The following is a 20185-nucleotide window of genomic DNA, read 5'->3' as shown; positions in this document are numbered from 1 at the left end:
TTGCACTCTTTTCTGTACCACAATTAGTTTCTTTTTCATGTTGAAATTTGGCCATTTTTTTTAGTTTAGTCTCTTTGGAAACAATGATGTAAACAGGTTAAGGTGTTGGCTGAATGATTCCTGTTTGGAAGTTTCTAAGACTGTTCATGGAGATAACTGTGTCCAAGAGGCAGTGTCCGGGTTATAAGTGCACACTTGGGTATCTGCAGACCGGGTTTAAGTTCTGGCTGTGCCACATGTATGTTCTGTACCTTGATCCAGTTCTCCAAACTATGTAAAATGAGGATAATACCACTGTTTTTTGGCTTTATCACAATTAAATAGAAGTAATAGTTATCACCACACGATAGAGTCTCTAGCATGTGTGAAATACCTAGTAAATAAAGAAAGAAGTATTGGAAGCAACCTGATAAAGGGAAAGGTCATGGACTTGAGAGCCTGAGAGAGCCAGATTAAATCTCTATGCTGCTTTTTTGTGGCCATGGGAAGTCATATTGAGCTCTTTAAATCTCATTTTCTCATCTGTAAAATGGGCATATTTTTCAGAGTAGTTATTTGTCATAGTATCATGTGTAAAGTGCAAGAGTAATGCAGGTCTGTTATCAGGTGTTTCGAGAGACTCAGTTTTGTGGGAGACATGGTGGGGAATGGGAAGAGCTGGGGCTTTTGGGGTCACTTAGTCCTAGGTGCGAATCCTGGTGCCCCTACTTAATAGCCATGTTACTCTGGCCAAATTATTTAACCTTTCTTCCTCAACATTCACATTTGCAAAACAGAAGTAACACCTACCTCACAGGGTTGTGTTAAGGCTTCAGTGACTGGATGTGGGTAAACAGGTAGATGGCAGGCAGATGCTCTGTGAACGGTGTCTGCCGCTGTTCCCCCACTGACGAGGGCTAATAATCCCTTGATCCGGTTCTCCAAACTATGTAAAATGAGGATAATACCACTGTTTTTTGGGTTGCTTCTGTTCTGGGATTGTGTCTCTGGGTCTGTAGTTTGTTTCTACACCTTGTGTTTTCACCTCAGAACAACCTCATGAGTTTAAGCAGAGGTACCTTAAGGGAAATGCATTCAAGTAACTTACTTTTCTTCTGGTTCCGGTTTTCACTTGATAAGTGAGGCTAATTCCCCCATGGGAATGATGCAAGGCTTAAGGACTAATCACCGTGAAAACATTTCCAGGTAGTTTATAATTCAGACCCTTCTCATTTCTCTGTTATTTGCCATTGACTTTTTTTTTTTTTTGGTAGTTCCATCTTTAGCTATAGGGTAGGCAATAGAATAAGGAAGATATGATAATTTTGTTAAAAGCTAGGTTCTGGTATGACATTTGTGGCCCTTTGGGGTACCAAGGTTGCTTTTTTCCTCCATCGAAAGAATACATTCCATAGATTGGTGGTTACCAGAGGTGGGGGGATTAGGAGTGTGGGCAAAATGGGTGAAGGTGGTTAAAAGTTTCAAACTTCCAGTTATAAGATGAATAAGTTCTAGGCATGAATGGTGACTGCAGTTAACAATATTGTATATTTGGAAGTTGCTAAGAGATTAGATCTTAAAAGTTCTCATCACAAGAAAAAAAATCTTAACTATGTACTATGTGAGGTGATGGATGTTAATTAAATTTATTGTGGTGGTCATTTCACAATATACACGGATATCAAATTACTATGTTGTACACCTTAAACTAAAACAAATGTTTTATGTCAGTTAAAATCTGTCCCATTTATATATACCATGTACTTGATCATGTGCATGTGCGCGCACGCACACACACACACGACATTGTAAACTAGTAAAACTAATTCCACAAGCTATAAGGAGAGACAGTTCTCTATATTATGATCACATATTTTATTTGTAGCTGCTGTGATAACCTTTCCCTGTGATAATTAGTTAACCAACTTTGAGGGAAAGAGGACTAGGATTAAAACTAGATTTGTATCACATGGGAACCACCTTGTGTATCTCTAGGCAATCAGAAGTTTCCTTTAGTATTATTAGCCTGCCTGCCTTAAGAATGTTGCTCCTCAAACCCCTCTTTATTTAATCTGAGATCTTTCTTGATTATCACCAGCATTCAGTGATGTATAGAATCATGAGATTGTTCAGAGGGTTAAATCTTTTTTTCTTGACTCAATATATGATCTTAGGAAGACCTAGAGAGATAATATCTTGACATTTACAAAGAAAATGGAATGAATCTAGCTAATTTTTTAGTGCTTTTCCTGTTGAAATTTCATCTTGCTGCCTGAAAATCTTGGCACACTTACAGTTGCCTGCTGTTGCGGCAGCCTCCCAGCATTTATTCTGTCCTGGGTGTGTGTGCCTTCAGTGCTAGTCTGTTTTGGCGGGGTTGGGGGGGCGCGGAGAAACAGTTCGGATGAACTGATTAAAATGTCATCATAATACAAAAATTGCACCTCATCAGGTTATATTGCTAAAATGCTTTTTTTAGTCAGTAATTGAAAGAAAAATACTGATTTTTTTGAAAAAGAAATGTGTTAAGGTGGAAATAATTAGATTGTTAGAGTTTTCATATTTTGATTGTAGCATTTTAGTTTTAAGGAAATTAAGTTTAAAAGTATATCTCTGGGGCGCCTGGGTGGCTCAGTCGTTAAGCGTCTGCCTTCGGCTCAGGTCATGATCCCAGGGTCCTGGGATCAAGCCCCGCATCAGGCTCCCTGCTCTGCGGGAAGCCTGCTTCTCCCTCTCCCACTCCCCCTGCTTGTGTTCCCTCTTTCGCTGTGTCTCTGTCAAATAAATAAATAAAATCTTAAAAAAAAAAAGTGTATCTCTATTATTCTCAAGACATTTATATTTCTAGAGAGCGTATTTAGTATCTTCCTTTTATGAAGTCCTATTTTTATACGCTTATTCTTGAGATACTCGTAAGATTAGGAAAAATGACTCTCTAGGTTGATACTGTTTTGCTTTTAAGCATATCTCTGCTCAGAGGGGAACACTGTTTTATAAGTCTGGAATATTAGATTTGGTTATTGGATTGGTATGATATTAGGCCAGTTAAATTTTTGATTCTAGTTAAAATTTTATAGATTTTTTTTTATGTTCTAAGAATTTAGGTTTCTATTTACAAATTAAATGGTCTTTTTCCTTACTTTGTAAGGACTTCTTTTATAATGATTTCAGAATGAATTATCACTATTTCTAAGTGTAATTGTTAATATAACTACTTCATATTATAATAAATATCTATTAATTGCAAAAGTAATTGGAAATAGGTTTGCTTTGTTGCTTGGTGGGTTTTAAGAATACTTTTAGGGGCACCTGGGTGGCTCAGTCAGTTGGGCGTCTGCCTTCGGCTCAGGTCATGATCCCAGGGTTCTGGGATCGAGCCCTGCATCGGGCTCCCTGCTCAGCGGGGAGCCTGCTTCTCCCCTGCCTTTGCCTGCAGCTCCCCCTGCTTGTGCTCTCTCTCTCTTCTCTTCTCTGTCATATAAATACATAAAATCTTTTTTTTAAAAAAGAGGATACTTTTAGTATTTAATTATGGGAAATTTTCAAATATATGCAAAAAGAGGGACAATTATTTATATATATAATGAAAAATACGTATAGATACTGAGTCCCTATGTATCATCTAATATCAGTAATTAGCAACACATGGCCAGTCTTGTCTTATTCATAATCCCACCTTATCCCTCATTTTATTCTGATACGAATCTCAGACCTCACGTCATTTTTAACTGTAAATATTTCAGTACGTATATATATATGTGTGTGTGTACATATATAATAATTATAATATAATTGTATAATAATTATATACTTATAATATTTAAAATGATATAGTTATATAATAATTATATTTCAGTATATACATATATATAATTCCTTCATATGCTCAAATATTCAGTTAGTATTCACATTTACTCCACTCATCCCCATGTCTTTTTTAATACAGTTTGTTTGCATCAGGATCTAATTAAGGTCCATGTAAAATGTTGGGTTTTTTTTAAGTAGGCTCCATGCCTTTCTTTTTTTTTTTTTTTTTTAAAGATTTTATTTATTTATTTGACAGAGAGAGAGAGATAGCGAGAGCAGGAACACAAGCAGGGGGAGTGGGAGAGGGAGAAGCAGGCTTCCCGCTGAGCAGGGAGCCCGATATGGGGCTCAATCCCAGGACCCTGGGATCATGACCTGAGCCGAAGGCAGACACTTAACGACTGAGCCACCCAGGCGCCCCGGCTCCATGCCTTTCATGGAGCCCAACATGGGGCTTGAACTCACAGCCCTGAGATCAAGAGTCAGACGCTAACCAACTGAGCCACACAGCCCCCTGGTTAAAATGTTTCTTAGGGCTCTTTTAATCTACTGATGTTCTCTCTCTTTTCCCTCGCAATTTATGTAAGAAACTGAGTTTTTGTTTGTTTTAATTTCTGTAGAGTTTTCCACACTCTGAATTTTGCTGAGGTGTCATTTAATGTTTTTCCATGTGTTTCTCCCCAATTTCCTCTAAAGGGGTAGTTAGAGCTATAGGCCTGATCATACTCAGGAATACTTGCTAGCAGTACTTAGTAGGGGTTTATAAACTTACCAGGAGGCACTGGTTCTCTCTGTGAAGATAGCAGCCATGATAATTATTGCCTAGTTCAAATAATGCATTGGTGGTTGTGATATTCTAATTCTTTTGTTCCTTTTATATTTCTGGGGTACTTCTGTAAGGAGAAACTTCTTTTCATCAACCATTTGGTACCTTGAGGTACAGTTCATATATAGGAAAGGCAGAGTAGATTTACTTCTTTCCTTATATACACCAGTTGGGTGAATAGAAGTTAGTTCAAAGGTGACTAATTAGGGGGGGGTGTGTGTGTATCATTATTTACTTATGGAAGATTTACTTTTGGGCTCAGATGGTAAATTTCTAAATCCAATGGAGAATCTTCTCTATGACTTGATTGACTAGCTGTCTTGTTCTGAAGATCCCTTAGTATAATTTGCAGTGAAGAGCTATCCAGTTCATTCATTCATTCAACAGATATTTATTGAGTACCTTATCATGTGCCAAGTACTCTCTAAGGTATATACCTAATTTAACAAAACAGACAAATCCCTTGCTTTCTGGTGTTTTGAGCCTCATTTGAGGCTAATTATTCAAAACACTTCACAACTCCTGACCTACTTACCTGTCTCTCTCATCTACTTTCTTCAATATGTCTTCCTTTTTACCAACCACAGAGCTTCTGTAATGTAAAGATAAAAATTCCACCAGAAAATGCCTCTAATTGGGCCACGGTTCTCAGTCCTTTTCTGAGAGAATCCCATCACTTATTTCCATTAGGTAGCATATGATTTGGGGAACATGTTAAAATGGTTTAAATGACCTAGAATAATTTATGTTCAAATTTTAAAAATACATGTTTTTTTCATTTAACAAATTTTTATCATTATCAAATTATTCTTGCTTTGTAAGTGATGTATTTTAATTCATATAGTTATTATACATGTAATAACTATTACCTAATTCTAAAAATATCACATCAGGTCTAACTTGGTATATGACAGCGTGACAGTAATAGGTGATTTGCAAAACAAATGATGCAATTTTAATAAGTTCAGAACAAATACTAACATAAAAGATGTTATCTTGAAAAAAGAATAACTTTCCAGAGCAGCAAGCATTTAGTATTTGTAAATTATGGGTACTGCCCTATACGTATTTGTTTCAAAACATCTTATTTTATCTTTGCAGGAGCAATTGGTTACATGGGAACAAGTGCCTTTGTCCGAAAAATCTATACTAATGTGAAAATTGATTAGAGACCCAAGAAAACCTGGAACTTCGGATCAATTTCTCTTTCATAGGGGTGGAACTTCACAGCAAAAAAAAAGAAAAGCGCAAGAAGAGATTTGGGCTTTCACACTGGGTACTCTGTGGGTCTCTCTTTCGTGGATGGCTTAAAGTAACATCTATTTCCATTGATCCTAGGTTCTTACTGACTGCTTTCTCCAACTGTTCACAGCAAATGCTTGGATTTTATGCAGTAGGCATTACTACAGTACATGGCTAATCTTCCCAAAAACTAGCTTATTAAAGATGAAATAGACCAGCTCTCTTCAGTGAAGAGGACAAATAGTTTATTTAAAGCATTTGTTCCAATAAAATAAATAGAGGGAAACTTGGATGCTAAAATTACATGAATAGAATCTTCCTGGCACTTAGTGTTTCTACATTATTGAAAAATGATGTTCCAGAAAGATTACTCTTTTCTCTTTATTTTTACTGCCATCGTCAACCTATTATGGGACATTTTTATATATTGAATCTGGGTTCTTTTTGACCTGTTTTTTTTTTTTTTTCCCCAATCCAACTGCATCCTTTTTTTTTAAAAGAGAGAATTAAAAAATAATTAAATCCTGCATGTAATATATCTGCTGTCATCTTAGTTGGACCAGCTTCCCATTTATTTATCTTAAAACTATTCAGTTCCATCTTAATTCCATCCAAAGAAGATACAGTCTGAAGATAGAGGTGTACTCTCTACAATGCAATTTACTGTACAGTTAGAAAGCAAAGTGTTAAATGGAGAAGATATTTGTTTTTATTAAACATTTTGAGATTTAGATAAACTACATTTTAACTGAATGTCTAAAGTGATTATCTTTTTCCTTCCCCCAGGTTAGTCTTACATCTTTTTTGGGTTTGAATGAAGGTTTTACATAAGAAATTATTAAAAACAAGGGGGGTGGGTAATAAATGTATATAACATTAAATAATGTAACGTAGGTGTAGATTCTCAAATGCATTTGGTTGTACAGATTGACTACGGAGTACTTTTTTCTGATGATGATTGGTGTAGAAATGTGTGAATTTGGGTGGCTTTTTACATCTTGCCTACCACTGCATGAAACATTGGGGTTTCTTCAAAATGTGTGTGTCATACTTCCTTTGGGAGGGGGGATTGTTTTCTTCTGTTTCTTTTCTGAGACTCCTACAGGAGCTAAATTTGTAATTTAGAAACATTTAATTTTGTTAATCCTGTCTGGGGCACTTAAGTAACATCTAAAGCATTAGTGCTTTAGAATGTTAAAATAAACTTTCCTGACCAAATTGTTTTGTGAAAATAGATGTGTTTGCAATTTGAAGATATCTTTTCAAAAGGCAATATTACTGAATGCAATTTTTTAAATATACTGTAAACTATGCTTTTCTAATACAGGAGACCCACACCTTAAAATCCCCAAACTTGCTTACATCTAGATTATCCAGTATAGTCACAAAGTAAATGATAAGCCCTTCAAATTAGATTGTGGCACAAAATCTGTTCAGGGTGGTGTACTGTGTAAAGTGGGGATGGGGTAGAAGTGGTTAGCTTACTATTGGATGAGCAAATAAAGGTTACAGTTTTCTAAGAGAAGTGATTTAATTTTGAATACATCTTTCTGGAACTATCCATAATGTGAAGTTTTCCTAGAACCATTGAGTTTCTAGTTTAATAGTTTGCTATGCAAATGACCACCTAAAACAATACTGTATATTGGTATTTTTAGAAAGACTCAAAACCGCTGTATTTAATCTTTAATGTGAAACTCATGCCATTTATAGTTACGTAAGCTGTTTTCATTACAAAATATGTTTCTATAAATTGACTCTGCATCCTATAATGTGGTATGTAAGGACTATAAAGAGTGAAAAGTTTGATTTCTTACCACTTAAGTATGGCTGACATGAACAAACAGGAGTTTGATCCGAAGCTGTAGGTAAATCCTTCTTCAAGCCAAGATGTTGTATTAAATGCAATCTACTGGTTCTTCCATTTTCTCTTCCTTCAAGATCTTATAAGTAAAGAAACTGAACGTCAATATTTAGTGGCTTATATAATGTAACTTCTTAATTACATGTAAAGTAATTACAACAACTATAGTCTATCTGATGGAGTATCAATTGGACAGCAAGCTTTTGTCTTAGTAAAATGAAATCTGTTTCTCATGAATCTTCCAGGTAAGATGTAGGGTTTTAAAAAATGAGTCCTTTAGCTGCTTTCAGCTATACCAATTCCTTTTACTAAATTGAGCTCTATTTCAAGTCCTTTGGAATTTTCAATGAAAAAGGGTTTTCTAACTTTCAAATATATTAAGTGTCATATTAAAATGAATATAAATTGCCTTGAAAGTCCTTTAGAAAGTATATATTGGTTTATGCCTTCATGGAGGGTCTGACCATGTGTGTGTCTTGAAGAAGACATAATCCACAAACAGTTTAGCTCCCTAGCTCTGGGTTATAGAGTAGTAAAATAAAATATTTAAGTTAATTAAAGAGTGAGGTTCTTCCACTCCATTAATGCTATTTATCTGTCTTCCATTTGTTAACATTATTTGCTCAACTTATCAACTGATGCTTTGAACACTATCAAAAACTAAGGATAAACGTTCTCGTATCTGTAAGCATGCTTCTCCTGAAATTTAGCTACAGTACTAATTGGCATCATTATTCATCTATCCTAGTACAATGGTAGGATAAAGTGGAAATGGAACTGCTGGAACTATGGTAAAGCACTCTTTGGTATATCATGCTGGGCTCCTAATTTGCATTAAGTTTGACCACAAATCAAGCCCCATCCTCTTAGAATTCATTATACCGTGCCGGTATCTGAACCTAGTGAATGATATGATTGGGTGTTTTCCATTGACAGTGCACGGATCTCTTTATAAGGGTGGTTGCTGCAAATTCCAGTTTTTCCAAAATCCATTTTATTTAGGGTTTATCCACAAATTGTGTTCAGTTTGTTAAAACTTTTGTTTCCTAAATGTCTACAAACCACCTTATGCCAAATGTCTTGCAAATAATACTCCTTTAAGATTTCCTTGAATTTTTACAAATGTAAAGCAAATAAATGTATTGATGTAATTCATTCAGGAAAAGCTACATACTGAAGGGCTTCTGTATATAAATTCTGGGAAAGAAAAGCCTATTTGTAATCTATACACTGCAGTTCCATCTGGGTTTTAAGTTTAGATTTCAGCATGTCTTAGTGCTTCAGTCTATTGATTTATTGGAACATGTAATAAATAGGAGCAGTGACGTATGAAAATGCAAGTATTCATTAATGTTTTATATCTTCATAAAAATTCCATGGTTATGAAGCTGTATTTTAGCAATCAAGATGTTAAAGAGATCAGAGCAGTGAAAATTTATAAAGATAGTTTGGAAGTGTGTACAGAAATAGACTAGATTTAGAGGTAGGGTAGGTCAGAAAGTGAACATAAAGCTGCAGAAATTTTATAAGATTTAAATTCAGTATGAGGAATAACTCTAATTCTCTCTTACGAGCCTTTTCTGAAAGCCGTCTGGGTTGACATTCTTATTGGAGCTGTAGGCCGAATTGTGCGAAGACAAAAGTAAAAATTAAGTTTTTATTTTACTGTATCAGGGAATGGAAACAGAAACTGGTGTGAAAGCTGCTCATGTGTACTGGTGAACTAGGCATGCAGACAATTGACGGACAAGGCCGTATTTTGTGTGTTTACCCCAGTTCCTCAGTTTAGGTCATTTGAAAGTTATAAATGTTCTAAGTAAGATCTTAAGGCAAGGAACAAATAACATGGAATTCTGTTTTGAAGGACAAGAGAGTATATGCAGAAAAGCAGTCCCAGTCGGGCTTTTCATCTGTGTCATATTTGAACCTATAAATCCCCACAGAGCACGGGCAGTCGATACCAGTGGGAAGGCAAACAGTCATTGCCTGATGATTACTTCCGTTTTGTACCCACCTTCAGTTTGTGTAGGTCATATTCCAACTGGCTTTTTAGTAATAGATACCCAGTATATACTGTGTCAAATACATTTGAGGTTCTAATCTAGTCTGTTAATCTAACTAAAGTTGGATTTTTAAAATAATAAAAAGTTAAATGTACTTTCCTTGAATGCTTTATTTCTTTCCTTTTTGAAACAAGTGAACCAGGCTTAAGGGATAACCCATTATTACTGGAATGCATATGAAGCGTTTACTGATACGATAGCCTTCCACAGCTAAACAGGAATCCGCAAACTTTCGCTGTAAAGGGCATATAGGAAATAGTTGAGGCTTTGAGTGCCAGATGCAACTACTCTACCTTTGTAGCACAACAGCCATAGTAGATAGGACACAAACCAGCGAGCATGGCAGTTTTCCAATCCGACAACGAAAATGGCCAATGGGCTACAGTTTGCTGACCCCTGAAATGAAGGATTTAAAATTTAAGATTTGATTTTTCCCCCAACTTCTTATTTTGAAAAAAAAAAAAATTAAATATACAGAAAGTTGAAAGGATGGTACAATGAATAAGGTTTGTCTTTACAAAATTATTTTTCTCTTTTATTATCATTCTTTTGACTTCTGTGTACAAGCTCTGACTCCTACACTCAAACCCCACTGCCCCCATGCCTGTCGTTCTGACTGATCATACGTTGTCTAGGCAAAGCAGTGCCACCCATGTTCCCTCACAACCGTTCTGTGAAGCTGATAGGGTAGACCACTGCATATTCTAGAAAAGAAGCTAGAGCAACCAAAGAGTATATTATTTTAAGCTGAAAGTAATCAAGATTAGATTAGGGTCCTCTTGACCACTGTCACTGTTAAAATGGGGATACCACCTCTCTAGCCTGTGGAGCAGATAGTATAGGGTAAAGATCATATTGAAAATGAGTGTTTTATACCAACGGAAGGGGTTATTTTTATTGTGCTACATCAAAATCAGTAATTTCTCCAGGTCTATTGGTACTTCTGTTTTTCGTCTCCGGTTTTAACTAGTTATTGAAATCCTTGTCAACCTTCTTAAGTTCTTTTCTTCCCCTGATTTTATTAGCTGCCTCAGTTAATACCTATACTTGACAATTCCTGTTGGCCATATAGTTTAAGTTAGTGTAAATTTGGATTACTTCTGATCTCTAATGAACAGTTTTTGTGTGGTTGGAAATTTTAAATATTTATTTGACACAGAGCAAGAGAGCAGAAGCAGGGGGAACAGCAGGCTGCCTGCTGAGCAAGGAGCCCGACGTGGGACTCCATCCCAGGACCCCGGGATCATGACCTGAGCCAAAGGCAGACACTTAATGACTGAACCACCCAGGCGCCTCCCCCCTTTTTGAGAACTATTTTATTAAACTGTTAATCTACAGTTTAACATTAGAAAAAGGGAGAGGGGCGCCTGGGTGGCTCAGTCGTTGGGCGTCTGCCTTCGGCTCCGGTCATGATCCCGGGGTCCTGGGATCGAGCCCCATGTCGGGCTCCCTGCTCGGCGGGAAGCCTGCTTCTCCCTCTCCCACTGCCCCTGCTTGTGTTCCCTCTCTCGCTATGTCTCTCTCTCTCAAATAAAATCTTCAAAAAAAAAAAAAAAACGGGACTGTGCCTCCACTGGGACATGTGGGGTCAGTGGTAATATAGTCTACAAATGTATTTTAAATCATTTTAAAAACTGCATGTTTAAGGTGATAAAAGTTTCAAATTTACAAAGTGCAGGAGATGGTTGTAGGGAGAAGTTGATGTAAGTCATTTTAACTGGCCAATGTCCTGGTTATTCATAGTGGCTCAGTCTAAGCTACTAAGATTCTGGGACTTAACCTTGAAGGTCATTGAGGGGAAGGGAGGGTCTAGAGAGTGAAATATGGAAGGTGGCTCCAAGTTGGGGTTGGTTATCAGTCGGGTAGGGCAGACATAGATAGGTAAGTGTCATAAGTGTGGTAGGCTATTATAATAGGTGTTGGCATGAGGATGCAAGCTGTGTGGTTATCAAGTTGTACCCAGCAGAGACATGGAGGTGTGAAGCAGCAAGACTCTGTTAAGGTGACTGCAAGGTGTTTAATGCAACAAGAGTGGAGAGTGGACAGAGGTGGAAGGAGCCAAGGCTAGAAGTGTGAATGGAAGGCCTGATGGTAGATCGTAAGTTCTGGTATGTTGGAGGAGCTCGGATAAAGGTTCTGGAGAAGAGCTACAAGGGGTTTTGAACAGCTGTTAAAGATTGTAACTTAAATATTTTAATAACCTTCTCTAAGGAACTCAAAGTGCCTTCTCAGTGGTAATGTAAACAAAGGAATGAGCCAGCAGATGAGAATGTCTGCTTTATTCTACAGGTTCTGCTCCCTGCGTTGGAGGAGATGATGATGATGTGTAGTGGCCTGGAATGGCAAAATGAGAAAGTGGCCTGTGTGGAGTAGTTGAGGATAAAACTTAGGGGTTGTGCAGGGGTTCGAGAGCTGCTGCAAGAGAACTGGTCTGCTCTGGGTATACGGAAATAGATGGAATGAGTTGGGTGGAGGACAGACATCTGACTAAATGGGGGAAAAGCTTGTATACTTGGCAGGCTTTCCACAGGACCATGAGCTATGGGGGAGGAAACCCACAAAAATTATGAATAATCATGGATGTAATGGAACTACGATGAGCAGCTTTAGAGCATAAAGCCTTTTATTCTACCTCTAGTTTTCCCATGGGATTTAAATTTAAAAATGCATATTTTTAAAAATTATGTGAACCCAGATTAGAGTTTAATATATAAAAGTAATTTGTGAAATCAGGAACTATGGAGCTGATAAAAATTATTAACCATCCCTTTTCAGCTGTTCCTATCTAATCTCTCAATACCGTGATCCAAATGTTTTGTTGCTATTTTTTGACTGAGAGCCAAAGTAGCAGCAAAACAAGGCTTCTGACATAAAACTGTGCAGCTTGCTCATTCAGGAACACCACTGTCTTCAAAATATTTGGACAGAGACTGTTGGTGAGAAGACCTGGCAGCTACTCACCAGGTGGGGATTAGAGGCAATAAAAGCTCACAACCTCAGGGCTTGTACAAGAGGTCTCCTGTAATGTCCTACTTTCCAGAGGAATTCCCTGCTAATGAGGAAGCCAGTTGGCTCTTTGCCTAGTGCCATCTGGAGACCTGGAGGTGTCACAGAAGTTTGTTAGGCTTTTTAGATGTTGACTTTGTGGACTTGGTGACCTTCATTGGGTTCAATGCAGGGAACTATGGCGTTGGGTTTGACTCCTTCCAGCATTCAGGCAGAAATGCCGTTCAACCCTTTCCCACACCTATCGCCTGTTTAATGGCCACTTGGCCTCTTCCCTGCCATTTGGTGACATCCATTCCCCCCAGATTTCTTTCTCCCACTTAGGAGTTCCAAATCAGATCATCTTGCCCAATCTGGGTCCATTCTGTATGTGCCCATTCAATGATGAAACAGGGTCAACTTGGATTTCTTTTTAAGGGTGAAGACAAAATACCCAAAAGCCACCTTCCAGTGGTTAAGTTTTGAACCATTACTGATTTGAAGGACTTGTTATCCTAGTTAATAGGTAAGACGGATTACCATAATGCAAGAAATTAGAGTCCTGTATATAAAGCCCAGCTCTGGGCTCCCTGTCAGCTAGTTTGTCATTAGTGGCTGTGAAATCATGTGGAAACCCAAAAGGAAGTTTAGTTCATTTTTTGCTTGCAGTTTAAATGAAAAAAGATTCTACTGGGTGTGATGCTGAACAATCTCTACACATTGGTGTGTTTTACTCCTTGATTAGGGCAATTTTACTTGCATAAAAAGGTCTTTGAAATGCCTCATGGTAATAGTACTTTTTATGTCTATAAAAATGGCTCAGCTCTGACAATTTTTACATTTAAGGTACAGCGTGGGAGTGGGTTTCAAATATCTCTTGATTATTCTTCTAAATTATTTGGGCATATGTTTTTAATTGGCAAAAAATAACCAGACTTCAGAAATTGGTCATTTTTATTCCATCAAGTTAATGGTGAGTGGCTTATTTAATAAAAACATGTCTGTAATGTAACACAAATAGCACGTGCAGCTGTTCATTTGTCAATCTTTTTGCCTGTATGAGGCATCTTAAACAGTTTTGCTAAAGGATAGTGTCACCAAGAGGGGAAATCTGTCATTTTAAATAATTCTTCCCCTAAGGCACCGTATCACCAGCCACTACGTTGGATGAGGTGGGTGCTGGAGCAAGCGTCCTTCGTGGCTGGACGAGGGATGTTGAGAAAGCTGAGAGAATCGTAATCTTTTATTTTTTTCTGAGCTGAAAGCTACCAGCGAGAAGATTAACTTCATTCCTCAGGAGAAACGATTGTCCGAAAGCACAGAGCCAGTCGGTTAACGACGCGGACCGGCACACCGGGCTCCTGGTCCTGAGCTCGGAGCCGCCGCCACTGCTGCCTGCCTTCGCCCACGTGTGCATCAGGGAGTTGTAAAGTGAGTTACGCCAACCAATAAGGCGGGAAGTCCAGCCTTGATCTTCAGGAGCAACGTTCTCGGGGGCCAGAGGCCGAAGTGGCGCCGACAGAAGGGCGCCCTGGGCTCGGTGGGAGCTCCGCGGGCCCCCGGGTCTTTGCCTTCAGCATCTTCACCTCGCTCCCCTTCCTCCGAAGTTGCGGAGGTGCCTGGAAGAGGAGGGGCCTCGCCTCGGGCGCCCGAGTGATTGGCTGCCCGGGGCCCCCGCCGAGGGCTGTGTGGTCCAGCCCGGGTGGAGAGGGGCGGAGCGGCCACTGCTCCAACCACCGCCACCACCGCCACAGTCGCAGCCGCCGCAGCCTCGGGCGCCGGGCAAGAAGCTCCGAGCGGCGGCTTCCCGGGCGCCCCGACGCGGACCGGGGCGCCGCGCTCTGCTCGCTCCGCGCCCGAGCCATGCCGGGCAGCCGTGCGTAATCGCCGCGCCGCCGCCGACCTGCCCCTGTGCGCGGTCCCTGGTCCGAGCGGAGCTTTCCGTGCACGCAGCTCCCTCGTTCTCCGTCGGCCCCTCGCAACCATGCCCCGGGCGACTGCTCTCGGGGTCCCGGTGCCCCTGCTGCTGCCTGTCCTGCTGCTGCTGCTACCGCCGCTGCCCCGCGGCGCCGGGGGGCTGGCGGAGCTCTCGGACGCCGCCCCGGACTATTCGGCGCTGGAAGGCGAGGAGGGCGCGGAGCAGCAGCTGGAGCATTACCACGACCCGTGCAAAGCCGGTAGGTGCCGCCGCCGCCGGGGAAGTCCGCAGAAGTTTGCCTTTGAAATGCAAATGAGTGGTGGGCAAGCCTGCGCGGCCGTCTGTGGGGCGGGTCTCCCTCCCCTCCCCCCGAGATCGCCCGGCTCCCCGGGAAAACAATGCCACTCCGGCTGGGACGTCCCGGCCGCGGGCCTGCGGCGCGCCCCGGGTGGCAGCCTCGGGAGCGTTCCCACAGCCGAGGAGGGCGGGCGCCCGGGCCGCCTGACAGCCAGGTGCTCCGCACGAGCGGCCGCCCGACGCGCGGGGCTGGGCGCGCAGCTCCCAGGCTCGGAGGGAGCCCTGGCGCCGGTTTCCCCGCGTTTGCAAGTTGTGCGCAAAGTTTCCCGAGATCTCGTGCCTGCTCTTGGGAAGAGAAGAACAAAACCCGAAAAGCTGCACGGCGGGCACAGGGAAAGTGGTAGCTGAGGGAGAATGCGCGTGACCCGCGTTGCCGCCAAGTTCCCTGTAGCCCCCTCAGCGTGGTCCGGGTCTGGGGGGCGCGGAGATGGAAGCCGGCACGTGCTCTAATCCCTCAGGAAGCGGCGCCCCGGGACGCGCGGGTCTTTCTGGCGCACATCGGGCCGGGGCGCCGCGGCTCCCTTCCCGGAGCCACCAGCCGGCTCGTGGGCCCCCAGGGGCGTGGCCTCCGAGCCCAAGCGCTCTGGGCGGCAGCGCCGCCGGGGCCCGGGCGCAGGTTCCCGAGAGCCCACGAGTCTGGGGAGCTCCGGCCGGGACCGCTCCTGGCCGGCGGCCGGCGGCCCGCAGAGATGAACACACGGAGCGGAGAGCGCGGCCTCCCTCCTCTCCCCGTGCTGTGGTCGGCCCGGGCTGGGGGAGCGCCGTGGCCAGGGGCCCCACTTCTTCACTCCCTGGAGACCTCTGGTAGTCTCAGTTGCCTCATCTCTAAACTGGGGACAGTATTATAGGAGGTCTCATGATGTATGGGAAAATTCTCTGCAAATGGAGTAATGAGATGGTCCTGTAATGACCCGTATTGTTACTGCAGCGGCTATGGGCTAGGTTGGGGGTCGGACAGATGAGAACTGGGCGAAGTCTGGGGGAAGACCAGGTCACTAGGAGGCGGGAGGACCCAGAGGCTGTGAGACCTGAGTATCTTGTGAAGGTTGAAGCTCAAACCAGGCTTGAGGGGCCTGGTCTTACCTTGCAGGAATAGTCCTCCAGAATACCCACCTATTGCTGTACCTGGTGGGGCTTCTGAGTTAAGAAGGTGGGCAGAAATGTTGGTTCCTGGGTCATTTGAGAAAATGTCAGCAGGTAGCATGTCCCGACCGAAGTATCTCAGTTTGTCATGGGACCCAGCCCATGAGCAGGGAGAAGTCTCTGGAGCACTGTTGGAATGGTGGTGACCTTGCCTGGAAAGAGACTGAGGCTGTGAAAATGGGGCGGGGTCTAAAGGAGATGAATCAACCATCCCGTGAGCCTGTCAGATCCTGGACTCTACTGGATGTGTGCTGGGGCCTCTGGGCCCCGATGTGGGCAGCTGGGGCCTCGACTCGGGAAGCCGTCAGTCTGTTCAGGGATGTACTGAGCACCTCTGGTATGCTGGGTGCTGCAAATCCGGGTGAAAGAGGCACAGGTCTGTCTGGGAGAGCCCTCCAGCTCCCAGTCGCAGCCTTGTGGAATAACGGTAAGGCAGGTTTGCCTCCAATAATTTTGTAGAAAATGGTAGATAACCAGGGCATGCGTGTTCTGTGACTCTTCGCACACAGGATGGGATGGGCGGGCCGGGCTGGAGAGTAGAGGATCTTGGGAGCTTGGTTTCAGCCCGCTCCAGGCAAGCTCCACAGCCATCCTTGATCTTCAGTCGCCTTGGCCTCTCCTTAAGCTGTGCTCATTCTAAGAGTGGCCAGAAGAGGGCGATGGCAAGGGAAACCTGGGGAAAAGGTCACATCTCAGTCTGTCCATGCTTCTGGAAATTCCCAGAGCTAGGAAAAGCCTTCTGGAAGGACAAAAAGCAGTTCACCAGGGCACTGAGATCTCAATGGAAGGACATGTGTCGAGGCTGAGGTGGAACACTGCATTTCCTGGTTCCACATTTAAACCAAATGTTTAGGGGCAGCCCCTCATCCTATCCCAGTCAATCCCAACTTCTGACTCCTCTGCCAAGAAGGAGGGCTTCAGGGCTTTGAATCTAAAACACCTCCCACCTGCCCTTTCTTGAGTGGGACACAGTGCATTATGCTGCAGACACAGTGCAGGGAGGAGAGTCGGGGATCTGGTCCTGGCCTCTTGGAGCTGTGTTACCTCGGACAAGTCCCCTCCTCTTGGGGTCTCAGTTGCTCATCTGTAGGATAAGGTGGTTAGACTTGTTAGGGTTGCAAACTGACAGGCCCAGAGAGCTGGTTCTCTTGGTCCACGTCTGTCAGCTGTCTTGCCCTGTGCCCACTTCACACCTTGTGGGTGTTTGAATTTGCGCCCCTGGCTCCTTCCTACTTAGTGTTCTGTGGTTCTATGACCTTTGCTTCCAGCTCAGCCTCTCAGAGGCTGACCAAACTGGTAAGTGTTTCACTGTTTACTATTTTACTGTTTACCATTTCACCGCTTTTACCATTTTGAAAACCATTTTTTTTTTTTTTTTACCATTTTACCATTTATGAATTTTATCATTTTCTCTGCTGTTTACATTCTGTGTGACCTTGGGCAATACACTTAATGTCTCTGTGCCTTAGTGTCCTTGTTTATAAATGAGGATGATTCCAAATAGATTAAAGTGCTTAAAACAGCACCTGCTATCTATGTAGGTTCTTTACAAACAGGTTTTCTAGAAACTTGTTAAAGGAACATCTTCATGTGGACCTTTGAAGCAAGTTTTAAAGTGTAACATTTAAATTTACTAATGAACAATCTACTTAATGCTGTAAAAAGGGATGCTTTTCAAATCAGATGCTGGTGGAGTGGGAGTGAATGTGTGCGGTCCTCCTGGCCTGGGGCTGGTGAGGTACACTGGTCTTTCTGGGCACGGTCTCTGCCTAGCAGTCCACAGCTCTCTCTGCTGGTTTTTTTTTTTTCATCTAATACTGTAAGTGCAGCCAAGGGTTCAATTGATAGTGAATTATAAGATATCCTCCCAACCACCATGCCTCTGAGAGCAACCTTTGCAAAGCTTCTGAGGGCTTCTCCTGCCTATTTGCTCTCATCCACAATTCTTTAGCTGGATTCAGGACCAGAGGCCTGGGTCCTTATTCCTTTTACTCCCTGTGTGGCCTTGAGCAAGTCACTTCACCTCTCCATGCCCCAGTCTCTTCATCTGCAAAATGGGGATGAGAATAAACCACTTGCCTTATAGGGCGGGCCTGTGGCTAGTTGTAGCTAGATTCCTCAGACAAGGACTTGTGTGTCAATAGTTCGTTTGGGAGGTGATCCCAAGAAGCAGGAAGAGTAGAACAGAGAAGGAGGAAATCCAACGAAGGGAGTGAATTGAAGTAGCTGCTTTTGTTGATGGAGTCTTGTACCCACCAGGACCTCTGCAAAGCATCCAGAAAGTCTCATAGAATTCCTTACCTATACAATAGGGGACTGGAGCATTTCTCCAAAGAAATGCTGTCCTTCATTATTTGCTCCCTGTTCTTTTGATTCCTGTGTAATAAACCACCCAAACTCGGTGGTGTAGAACAACAACCATTTTATTGTTTTGGTGATTCTGCAGGAGTTTGGAAAGGGCACTACAGAGGTGATTTGTCTCTGCTCTGCAGTGTCTGAGCCTCTCCTGGGAAGATTTGCAGGCAGTGGTGATGGAGGTGGGTGTGACTTGACAGCTGGGGGCTGGAATCATCTGGAGCTTCATTTGGGAGCCTGCAAATGGCTTCTCTGTGTGGTCTCTCCATGCGGGCTAGTTGGGCTTCCTCACAGCATGGCAGCTTGATTCTAAGTGCTCACATCCCAAGAGAACTAGATGGAGGTTGTATTGCCTCGGGAGCTGCATATCGTCATTTCCACCATGGTCCCAAGCCTTACCAGATTCCAGGGAAGGAACCTAAACCCACCTCTCCACGGGAGGAGTATCAAAGTCACATTGTTAAAAGAGTTTGTGGAATAGGGTGTATTGCCTCAGCCAGTTTGGGAAAATAGGACCTGCCATGCCCCTCCAGGCATTATTTCTGGTACATGCAGCCTGCATCTGTGTGTTCAGGCACCATGGTCACTAACAGATTCAGAAAAAGTTCTTAAGCAGAAAAGTGGGGAGACAGGCAGTGCTGCATGGAACGGCCCAGAGTTAAGTTGAGGATGTGTGACTTAGATCACCAAAATTGTCTACATGAAGCTCAAATGATGCAAAAGCGCTTTGTAAACTGTAAAGTGCTGTGCAGCCTTCTGGATTTACTAAACCCAAGGAAACTAGCCGACAGTCAACTTCCCTTTCCAGCTGGCGGCTTGATAAAACCCAGGGCCTTCCTCACTACTCCATGTTCACCTATGATAAAAACATGTATTGCTACATAAATGAATATAGTCAGTGCTCCCTGATGGCTAATGGCGTATGGCTTAGGAGCCAGTGGTGAGGGTGCTGGTCTGGAAGCTACTCTTCCCTTCCCACACTTTCAGACCTTACTTCTGCCTGAAATGTGGGGCCCTAGTCTACCTTGTCAGACTCTCCCAGACACAGTGACTTCACCCATCAGCTCCTGATTTTCAGAGCCCCCCAGAGCCCTCGAGGACAGTACTCTCTGGGGCAGCCAGCAGCCCTCACATTACCAATGCAAGGCTGGAATGTCCTAGTCTGTGAGGTCGGGGATGTTTGTCTGTTTCGGTCACTGCTCTAAGCCCAGTGCCTAGGGCAGTGCCTGGAACGTTGTGGGGTACTCATCAGCATTTGCTGAAGGAGGGAATGATGACTTTGGCCCTGTGTGGATTGGGTCTACGGCTGAAGGGATCTCCATGCTCACTGTCAGCCTGGAAAGTAGTGATGCAGACCTGGCCCAGTGGGCTGCAGCCCTCCTAAGAGCGCTCCAAGTTAGGGAGTCCTGGGGTCCTGGGAAGTGCCCCCCCCGGGGGTTTCCATCCTCATGGCAGGAGCAGGTGCCCTGGTTTCTTAAGCACAGCTGTGAGGTTTCCATGGGGCCTCCTAGAGGCCTGTCTCCATGGCACCCCTACTACTCTCTCCTGTCAGACTCCCACCCCCACGGGCCACACTCAGGGCAGGGCAGCTGGCATTTTACAACTTTATTTTCATTCCTACTTGTCATGGTGTCCTTGCTGATGGG

At 43.1% G+C, this 20185-nt stretch overlaps 2 protein-coding genes across 2 annotated transcripts in view; both read left to right on the top strand.

Moving 5' to 3' along the window:
- Positions 1-9884, top strand: part of TM9SF3 (transmembrane 9 superfamily member 3) — a 69090-nt gene extending 59206 nt beyond the window's left edge. Inside the window, exon 15 of the mRNA XM_032432303.1 lies at positions 5714-9884. Within this exon, the coding sequence (XP_032288194.1) occupies positions 5714-5781 (68 nt within the window). The 3' untranslated portion in view covers positions 5782-9884. The remainder of the gene's footprint in view (positions 1-5713) is intronic.
- A 4780-nt stretch (positions 9885-14664) lies between these two features.
- Positions 14665-20185, top strand: part of TLL2 (tolloid like 2) — a 126106-nt gene continuing 120585 nt past the window's right edge. The window contains exon 1 of the mRNA XM_032432519.1: positions 14665-14943. Within this exon, the coding sequence (XP_032288410.1) occupies positions 14751-14943 (193 nt within the window). The 5' untranslated portion in view covers positions 14665-14750. The remainder of the gene's footprint in view (positions 14944-20185) is intronic.

This window comes from Phoca vitulina, unplaced genomic scaffold, assembly GCF_004348235.1.
Source record: "Phoca vitulina isolate PV1807 unplaced genomic scaffold, GSC_HSeal_1.0 scaffold48, whole genome shotgun sequence".
NCBI classification, from domain to species: domain Eukaryota; kingdom Metazoa; phylum Chordata; class Mammalia; order Carnivora; family Phocidae; genus Phoca; species Phoca vitulina.
Note: the sequence above shows the minus strand (reverse complement) of the source record. Positions and strands in the feature narration are given on the sequence as shown.